The following is a 10,422-nucleotide window of genomic DNA, read 5'->3' on the forward strand; positions in this document are numbered from 1 at the left end:
TTTCAGTAGTATTTTCGTCATCTTTTCTATCATTCTCCATCACTTTAAATAGTATTTTGGTCATCTTTTCAATTATTTTCCACCACTTTTAATCGTAGTTTGGTAGGTTCACAACACTTTCAATCACATATTTTCCCATTTCGATACACTTTTGACTATGTTTATGCTTAGGGATAGAATAGTAACAAAAGTTCGAACAGTGATAAGAAACGATTGAAAAATAATAACGAAAGTTCGAACAGTAATAAGGACAAGTTTGAAGAAAAATATGAAAGGGACAATGAGAAATAATAATATTTTTAACATTAAAAAGAAATGATTGTACCGGAATAGGAAAAGTTTGAAAAGAAATAATGAAAATTAGAACAGAAACATGAAAAGCTTGGGAAAAATAATAAATAAACTTGCAACAAAATAAGAAAAGTTTGAAACATTTCAGCAGAAATAACTAAAGTTTGAACAGCAATAAAAAAACGTTTCAGCAGAAATAACAAAGGTTTGAACAGAAATTAGAAATGTCTGAACCTAAATGGGGACGTTTGAACAGAATAAAGGAGAAATTGAACAGAAATGGGGGAAACTTTGTAGTGAAACTTTCAACATAAATAGTGAAACTTTGAACAAAAATAGTGAAACTTTGAACAAAAATAGTGAAACCTTGAACAAAAATAGTGAAACTTTGAACATAAATAGTGAAACTTTGAACATAAATAGTGAAACTTTGAACATAAATAGTGAAACTTTGAACATAAATAGTGAAACTTTGAACATAAATAGTGAAACTTTCAACATAAATAGTGAAACTATGAACATAATTAGTGAAACTTTGAACATAAATAGTGAAACTTTGAACATAAATAGTGAAACTTTGAACATAATTAGTGAAACTTTGAACATAAATAGTGAAACTTTGAACATAAATAGTGAAACTTTGAACATAAATAGTGAAACTTTGAACATAAATAGTGAAACTTTGAACATAAATAGTGAAACTTTGAACATAAATAGTGAAACTTTGAACATAAATAGTGAAACTTTGAACGGAAGTAGTGAAACTTTGAACGGAAATAGTGAAACTTTGAACGGAAATCGTGAAACTTTGAGCGGAAATCGTGAAACTTTGAGCGGAAATCGTGAAACTTTGAGCGGAAATCGTGAATGTTTGAACGGAAATAAGAAATGTTTGAATGGAAATAAGAAATGTTTGAAATGAAATAAGAAATGTTTGAACGAAATTAAGAAATGTTTGAACTCAAATGAGAAATGGTTGAACTGAAATAAGAAATGTTTGAGCTGAAATAAGAAATATTTGAACAGGGCTTAAAATATTAATTATATTAAACCTACGTAAAATAATTAGAAACCATTTCATTCAAACATTTTCTTTTTATTCGAGATTCTACAAATATTGTTTAGCATTTAACACTATCCTTCGCCTACAAAATGTAGAACTTACAAACGTTTTATTAATTAAAGAAAGTCTGCGAAATACTTATTCGCGAAATAATTATTCGCGTCATTGGATCTCATGTGATAATGCACTTCGTAAAACATTAAACTGTGAGTGTTATCACACAGACACTCGGCTAACCTGCAAATCTGCAGAGCCTTGAATATATAATGCGTAGCTAGGTCGTTTTCATCACTATAATTTTTCCTTACGGTTTTGTTAGTTTTATATACCATAAACATACACATATGATGAGCTAAGTTCAAAACTCTTAAGTACTGGTATGGACAATGAAATTCGTATCCACCGTAATAAAAGGTGCGAAATTTACATTCCTCCTCATTGCGGGGATGACAACTCCCTAAATGGCAAATATTTGGGTTTGGCATTCCGTACATTTTGTGTGGTGTGAGGTGTACGAGAAATACGTAGATAGTATCTCCCGCAAATTCTTTCAATTTGAATTGATGGGTCTTCTTATTTATGATACATGGAAACTGTCTAGCAAACATGTCAATTAATGACCCTGCGGGTAATTGTACTGTAGAAGTTAGTAATCTGTACATCGCTAAGTGTTTCAAACCAAAATTTATATTAGGGCCGTTACCGTATTGCCATATATAACCTTCACCATCGTCTACATTATAGACTTCATTCGGTGAGGGGTTTATTAGTAAATCCCCCGTTTCGGGATCTGTAGTCCTTTCAGATTTTCCGTAATCTTTATTCCACCCGATAGCACCAAATTTTTCAATTCGTCTTAAGTTGTTTCGTCTAACGGCGGCTTCTAAAGTAATGGGTGAATTCATTCTACCATCCTCACTACAGCAGATAGGACAGGAAGGCGTGTCCGGCGTATTGTTAGTTTCGGAGAACGCTTTTGATTCGACCCTGATGGAGTAAAAATTAACCGAATACTCTAATTAGAAGTCTGGATACAAATGGACATGCAAGGGTTAACTATATTGTTAAGAGTATACTTACAATTTAACTGAGTCCATTTCTAAGTGATGACACGTGGATATCGTTAGCAGGGGTGAAAAGCTTGAAGAGTCGTAAAATGACTTATCTTTTAAACTACCGCGTCTTTTATAGGATCTTATCGCGGGACGATCACCCAAGATATGATGGGTGTATTTTCTCAATCAACGACGTAACGGAAATTTACCATGACGCTCTGAACGCGGGTATTTACCATGGCACCCTCAAACACGTTGACGAAAGACGATATTGCACCTAATCTCTAAGCCTAACATATATAATTTCCCCTCCCACCACGTTGTCGAAAGTCAACGTGACGTAGAAAGCCTCGAGTCGCGTGTAAGACAAGGATTAGCGAAAAGTTCAATTTTCAACTCCAATATCGGAGATAAAATGTATTCGTATTTACACTTTAATTGCATTCTAAACCATTGCAGGTTATGAAATTCATGGTTCACCCTGTCCTCTTGAGGAATTACGTACACCGTCGTATCCGAAAACCGTACACTCTTTTTTCCGTTCATATTCCCCGCCTACTTCGTTAAAAATGTTAAGCCTAACATAGTGTATTCCAATAATATATTTTAGGTCAAACACAGTGTATTCTACGTCTCTGTTTTGGCTTACGTTAATGATACGCTATTTGAAGCAGGTGTTGGGATACTATTTAAGATAACGGTTCCAGCGCCGTATTTAAGAAATTCGAGCCAATATACCTAGATATTTTTTAGACAGATAAGTGTAACGTATTGATTTGAAAATAGGAAGACGCTATTGAAAACAATGAATTCCCCACACGTATTTCCCCCCCCCCTATTGGTCACGTATTTTTCCATACGTATTTCCCCGCCACATTGTCAAACTCAATAAGGCACCCACAAATATCTGGTGCCACAAAATAATGATGCGATGAATTCTAGTTTCAGGTGAAGTTGTGGAAATATGACGCTCAGTCTTAAGCCTAACATATGTTTTCCCTTATGAAAGACAATAAAGATAAGGCGCGCATCACGCGTCCTATCATGTATATTTCAGTCACAACGCCAAAAGTTAACATGACGCCTGATTTTCTAATTTCCCCCAGCAACGTCATGGAATTATCCCTGAAAATTTCCACGCCATTCACAAAGTCAACATGGTGTCAAGCTTTCCCCTGGTTTTTCTACGCCGAAAAATCTGGTGTGAGGACGCCATCTTGGTGTCAGGCGCCAATTTGGGTGTCAGGCGCCACTGGGGTGTCAGGCGTTAACAGGGTGTCAGGCGTCAACTGGGTGTCAGGCGTCAACTGGGTGTCAGGCGTCAACTGGGTGTCACTGACGCGAAAGACTCTTTTGTATACTACTCAGAGTATATACAGAATAAGCTGTCGTTCGAGATAGGGAGTTGCCTATCCTATAGCGTGAAAACAAATTTCCTCACGCTCATTCTTTATCCATGCCTATACTATTATTTTGAGGGTTTATTATGTGCATTCTTGTGTATTTATATGCTGTTTTATGGCGTTTTTTCGCTGTTTTATTGTGATTTTATGATCTATTTTGTCTTTATGTTGTTTTATTGTGTTCAAGCTTCGGTTCGCTGCTGAATGTAATTTTTAGAAAGTTTAAAATGAGCGTTTAAATGTGTTTGTTGTTTTTTAAGTGTTTGTTTGGGGTGCGTGATTTTGCAATGTTAGGACACAGTTGTGGCGCGTTGGTAGTGATATGGTTAAAATGAATAGAAAGATGCAAACAAATGTAGAAATTCAAGTTTAATCATAAGTTCATGAGAAATGTTCCATAAGTTTGCCACTGCGTACTGAGAGCGTGTCATGAAGTGACGTAGGTGAAACGTCATAGATTCTCGTGAAGCGACGCCTGGTGAGGTGCTGTCAAAGGCTTGGTATAGAATAAATAGGAAGATGGACTGCAAAACCGAGTATAGTCAATTCGCAAGTCGTTCTCGAACTAGCTCTCAGTAAGACTCTAGCATTACGAAGTGTAAAAAGTGTCATACTTAGGGAACATATCTTATAAACTTATGGTTTAATCGATAAGAGAAATTAAGCGTTAATTGCGTAGGTTTAAAATATTGGTCTGCGCGTAATACATAAAAGCAGAAGGGGATAATAGAAGAAGGATGACTCTGTATTCTCTTAACACTTTAGTTCTGTAACGTCATTCTTCCCAGGCTCACCCTTTTTGTTTGCTTTCCCGCTCATCAAACTTCAGATGGGCATCGCACCGTGCTACGGTGAATTCTATAATTGTTTAGCACTAAATCCCCAGCAATCAACCCACAAAGGCACAAACCTCGTCTTGGGGTGGGACAAAAATCCGCAAGCGCGTCTTACCAAATAGTTAAATGCTAATAGAGTATAAACGAGGGAACTATTTGTCGCGTAGGTGATTCGGTTTAGTAACCTTGCTCCAAATGTACCGATGTTGGGAAGAGTGACGTTACGCTTACCTCGCTTTGTGGTACACTTCTCTCGAAGAGAAGTATTATATTCTTCTGATAAAAGGTAGTAGTTTAATACCCGGTTATATTTGTAATTATTTCATTAGGTGTCATACTTCTTCTTGTTAATTTTCTTGAGGTATAACCGTAAGGTCATAAGATATGTTTCATAAGTTTGTCACTGGTTACTGAGAGTTTGTCATGAAGTGACGTAGATGAACCGTCATAGATTCTCGTAAAGCGACGTACAGTCTAAGTAGGAAGAGGGACTGCTTACAGTCAATTCTCGCTTGTCGATCTCGAACGAGCTCTCAGCGAGTCTCTAGCTTTACGAAGTAGATATAATGTCATACTTATGGAACATATCTTATAAACCTATGATAGTACCCACTACCGAGTGTAAATGTTGGTAATTTTACCTGACGGGTGAGATTTATGTGGCACTATTCGTAACTGTATAATCTATGCGAGCCACTGTATAGCCATAGATCGTTGTTGGGTGGTGTACAACCTTAGCACATTGGAAATCACAAGGAGTATTACAAATTGATTTTGGCCTTATCATTATTAGATTATTTTTATTATATACATAAATATTCATTTCATTTATTTTATTTTCAGAATCTGGATATAGGAACAATCATGAACGCGCACCTATCCACGCTAAAACTTGTTCTTTTTTTCAGGATCTGGACGCGACATTCATCCATTTCAATAAATTATTGTATCATTTTAATTATTTATCTTTAATAAAAACAAATGTAATATACTAATATTGAAATATATGTATTATTTTTGAAAATAAAAATTTGCGTTAATCTTCATAAATCTGGATGATAAAATCATTTTTATTTGTAAGTTTACTTATTAATTCCAAGTGGTTATATTCATTCCAAGTGGTTATATTCATTCCAAGTGATTATATTAATTCCAAGTGGTGATATTCATTCCAAGTGGTTATATTCATTCCAAGTGATTATATTCATTCCAAGTGTTTATATTAATTCCAAGTGATTATATTAATTCCAAGTGGTGATATTACTTCCAAGTGATTATATTAATTCCAATGGGCCCAATAAATTACAAGCTACCGATTCACTGAAATATATTGAAGCATAAAATAGCAACTATATTCATAATATCAGATTATTAGCACAAGGCCATAGTCATTAAGCGGATAACAATAATCCACTCCAGGATTATGAATTTCTGTATTTAAAACTGTCAGCCGATGGTCACGTGACCTATGACGTAATCGTGTCGTCACAGGCCACGTGATCATTACGTAATCGTGACGTCTCAGGTCACGTGGTCATTACGTAATCGTGACGTCACAGGTCACGTGACCATTACGTAATCGTGACGTCACAGGTCACGTGACCATTACGTAATTGTGACGTCACAGGTCAGGTGATCATTACGGTAATTGTGACGTCATAGATGACCTTGATCATTACGGTAATTGTGACGTAACCTATGACGTGACCCTTTATTGTAATATTTATTGTTTATATATATATAGGCGTAACGTATAAGTAGGTATGTAAATTGCTATTCAATTTATTTAGGCCTAGCACTGTTCTTTAATTTCGCGCCAGAGTCACGACGCATCTTTGTGCGCACTCCTTCGTTCGCAGCGCCACTAACGTTGGAAACTAAGAGTTGAGCTTGTCAGACGTTTTACAATCTACGTTTCTTTCTCTGATCGGCACCGTGGAGTCAAGATCGTTCCAGCTCCGCTCTTCCCAATCAACGAATAAACAGGCCTTTCGCTGAAGTTTCGCCATTTCTCTCTTCGTCGTCACGGAATCAGCTTCGAATCTAGAGCCCTTCGCCGCCATTGAATTACTCTTTTGGAAACTATTAGCGGCGAAGCTCATTCCTTGCCTTCAACCCGTCGAGGAAAACCTTTCTCGCTCAGCGGATCGGAATCGTGGCTTTTGTGGTCGATTTTTGATAGTTTCGCCATTTCTCTGACCGATTTCCCCAAGTACGCATGCTGAATTCGAAGCTCTTTAAGACTTTGTGACCATCGCTTCGCCACGTGCTGTAACAGCCCGTAAGTTTTAACTTTACAATAATCCAAACTCATCTAGCTCCCCTTCAATTATTTTATTTATTTCAAGTATTTAAACTAGTTAGTGTTAAATGTTAGTAAATTTGATTTATTTATTTAAAATAAAGTACCATAAATAAAATTTTACAACGAGATGTTGGACAAGGCTTAGCCGAGACAATAACTTATTGATTAGTTTAGGGGCCATAATTATTAAGCGATTAATCCGGGTACGTAATTAATTTAGAGATAATGTCAAGGATTTTTGAAAATCAAGTCCAGCAGAGATAATTATATTATTTTGCCCTAAGCCTAGGTTACGGCTTCTCCTTTTTAGTTATGGGTTATATGGGAATAGTTTTAATTTCAATTAAATAAATGAAAGGTTTTCCTAAAATTAGCGTTGGAGCTATCGTTATTATTAAGCTATACGTAATTAATTTAGAGGTTATTTTCGAAAATCAAGTCCCGCAGAGATAACTTTAAACACGAGGTTGCCCTAAGCCTACGTTAAGCCTTGTCACATTTAAACATAGTTTTTATTTAGGGGTAGTGTGGGAATAATTTTAATTTAAAATAAATAAATGGCTGGTTTTCCTAAAGTTATTTTCTATACAATTATGGGAAATAGTTATCCAGAGTCTTTCTTAAATTCAGGGTGCCAGTTAGTTGGTTTCTCTCTATGAATTTGGTAGCCGGTGTTTTTAATTAAGGACCTGTTCTTAAATTATGTAACTCTACGAGATTGACATAAATTATTATTTTGAAGCCTATTGATTATAGTAGGCAATAGCTTAATATGTGTTATTAATGTTCTTTTTTAGATGCGGCTGATATTCTTGAATTTTTCTGTCGCTGGTTATTCCGATGATTCCAGATGACATTCGTTATTGGATATACGTTACGCGATGTCTTGCCATCTCTCTCGGCGATGACTTCCAAAACTACGGACAAAATTACCGAAGCTAGAAGACAAAAAAATTTACATAATTTTTATTTGTAATTACTTAATTTTCTACTCAACTCTCTTTATTTTTTCCGCGTTCAAACTTTAATTTACCGAATACTTTAATAATTTTTCTTTTTTGGAATATATGTAAACACTTGGTTCTTTTTTTCTTATTGAATAAATTTTGCTTTAAACCTGGTTCTTTGTTTTTTTTAAATAATTTGGATACTAGACTTGGTTTCAATTTTTTTAAGTCTGGACTTAGGGGGGTTTTTTAAGGGTCCTTTTTAGGCTTTTTTTTACTTAAACAAGCTAAATAGGGGGTAAAAACCTAATATTTTTTAAGAAAAAAGAAGAAAATAAGCCTAATATTATCAATAAAGAGTAAAAAATAAGCCTAATATTGTTAATAAACTGTAAAAAAAGCCTAAAAAGGACCCTAAAAAAACCCCCCCCCTAAGTCCAGACTCTAAAAAATTCAAGCCATCCCCCACCTCGAAACAAATGAAAGAAAAAAATGAACGTGACCCAAGGCAAAATTTATTCAATAAGAAAAAAAACAATTCAGGTGTTCACAAAAAAATTCCACAAAAAATAATTTAAAGAGCTCCTTACAAACATTTCTACAAAAAATAATTTAAAGAGTTCCGTAAATTAAAGTTTAACGCGTAAAATTAAATTAAGTGGTTATAAAGTAAAAACAATTGAGAATCTTAACGTTAATTGTCCACATCAGCTTGAAGGAATCGTGTAACGCAAATCCAAGAAATGTGCCATCTGGAATTAGCGTCTGGAATAGCCGATGAACTCCCCAAATCTATCGAACGTTGAAATCATCTACTAGGAAACGTCTCCGACTGATCAGCAGCAGAGAATCATTCGCCTCTAAAAACAAAATATATTAATAACAAATATTAATCCATTGCCTACCAAGATAATAATTTAAATAATTAATGAAAAGCCGGTCCTTTATTTACGGCGATAAATTACTCAGAAAATAATAATAATGAACTAACAATTAACTCTGCCTGTTTCATTAAAACTAGATAAATTATTAAAAGGCTTACATTTGCTGCGAATTAAAAAGTAGCTTCCATAAATTGATTCCAAAAGCGATTTCAATGGCGGCAAAGAGCTCTAGATTCTGGATTGATTCCTTGACAGCAAAGAGAGAAATGGCTGATCGTTGACGAAAGGCGTGTTTCTTCGTTTGAAATAACTTGAAAATTCATGAACACGTGATTTCCAAGAGCAGAACAGCAAACGATCTTGACTCCACGATGCCGATCAAAGAAAGAACTTTCGGCTACTCCAGTACAAAGGTAAACGCGAGAAATTCAAGCCAAACACGGGCAAAAATATTCCAAAGCCGACAAGAGTCCGCGGTAGAGAGGCAGCGTGACAATATGAACTCGCATTACGTTTGACGGGCTCGCGGTAAATAATTTGGTCAACTAGGGTGTGATTTCTATCGGGAAATGAAGGAGCGCACGCGCAGTAGGCCAATCGAGGGCGTAAAAATTTCTAAAAAATATAGACGTCTACGATGAGAGTTAAAAGTTGCGAGACCAATTCTTTCTCTCCTGAATAGACCAAAAAAAGGAATGAAACAAACGGTATAAGCTTGAAAAAATTGATTCGAAATATACTTTTTAATATTTTTTTACTCAACGTCTAATAAAAATCAATGAAATTTTTACGCCCTCGATTGGCCTACTGCGCGTGCGCTCCTTCACCATTTCCCGATAGAAATCACACCCTAGTTGACCAAATTATTTATCGCGAACCCGTCAAACGTTATGGATTAATTTACAACTACACTTGACTACCCTGCGTGGGATTTCAGTACCAAATGATCGTTTCATAGACGGAGTCAGTTTGCTAGATACCTTAGCGACAGCTAAAATTAAGCAACATTAAAACCGGATACTATCATAGGTTTATAAGATATGTTCCATAAGTATGACACTATCTATACTTCGAAATGCTAGAGACTTACTGAGAAGGACGCGAGAACTGACACCACTCGCGGTTTTGCAATCCATCTTCCTATTTAGTCTGCACTAAACCATTGACAGTGCCTCATGCCCAGGCGTTGCTTTTCCAGAATCTATGACGTTTCATCGACGACACTTCATGACCAGTGACAAACTTATGAAACATATCTTATGATCTTATGGTAATATCTTAAGCAAAATAAAAACAAGAAGTGTGATACCTAATGAAATGATTACAGTTATAACAGAGTGTTAAACTACAACTTTTTATGTATTACCAGAAGTATATAGATGTAAAAACAAAAAGTGCATTTCATTATAAACCTATGATAGTATCCGGTTTTAATGTTGCTTAATTTTAGCTGTCGCTAAGGTATCTAGCAAACTGACTCCGTCTATGAAACGATCATTTGGTACTGAAATCCCACGCAGGGTAGTCAAGTGTAGTTGTAAATTAATCCATAACGTTTGACGGGTTTGCGATAAATAATTTGGTCAACTAGGGTGTGATTTCTATCGGGAAATGGTGAAGGACCGCACGCGCAGTAGG

The 10,422-nt window shown here is 35.5% G+C and overlaps 1 protein-coding gene and 1 long non-coding RNA gene across 3 annotated transcripts; one reads left to right on the forward strand and one right to left on the reverse strand.

Annotated features, from left to right (window-relative positions):
* Positions 1-1,366: 1,366 nt before the first annotated feature.
* On the reverse strand, positions 1,367-2,639 carry LOC149676827 (uncharacterized). 2 transcript variants are annotated; one of them, XM_089838401.1, is made up of 3 exons: positions 2,435-2,639; positions 2,058-2,341; positions 1,367-1,976 (listed from the first exon to the last, which is right to left on the reverse strand). In XM_089838401.1, exons 1-3 carry the CDS (start codon positions 2,449-2,451, stop codon positions 1,471-1,473), a joined length of 807 nt encoding a protein of 268 aa, XP_089694527.1. In that variant the 5' UTR covers positions 2,452-2,639; the 3' UTR covers positions 1,367-1,470. The 2 variants fall into 2 exon arrangements, with proteins under 2 accessions (XP_089694527.1, XP_089694526.1); XM_089838400.1 differs by having other exon boundaries at positions 1,367-2,341.
* Positions 2,640-6,462: 3,823 nt separating this feature from the next.
* On the forward strand, positions 6,463-8,069 carry LOC149676828 (uncharacterized). The gene is made up of 2 exons (XR_016366640.1): positions 6,463-6,929; positions 7,751-8,069. It is a non-coding gene; the product is annotated as an uncharacterized LOC149676828 (long non-coding RNA).
* Positions 8,070-10,422: the final 2,353 nt, after the last annotated feature.

This window comes from Phalangium opilio, unplaced genomic scaffold, assembly GCF_054372755.1.
Source record: "Phalangium opilio isolate 3A_F unplaced genomic scaffold, DU_Popi_V2 ptg000045l_1, whole genome shotgun sequence".
NCBI classification, from domain to species: domain Eukaryota; kingdom Metazoa; phylum Arthropoda; class Arachnida; order Opiliones; family Phalangiidae; genus Phalangium; species Phalangium opilio.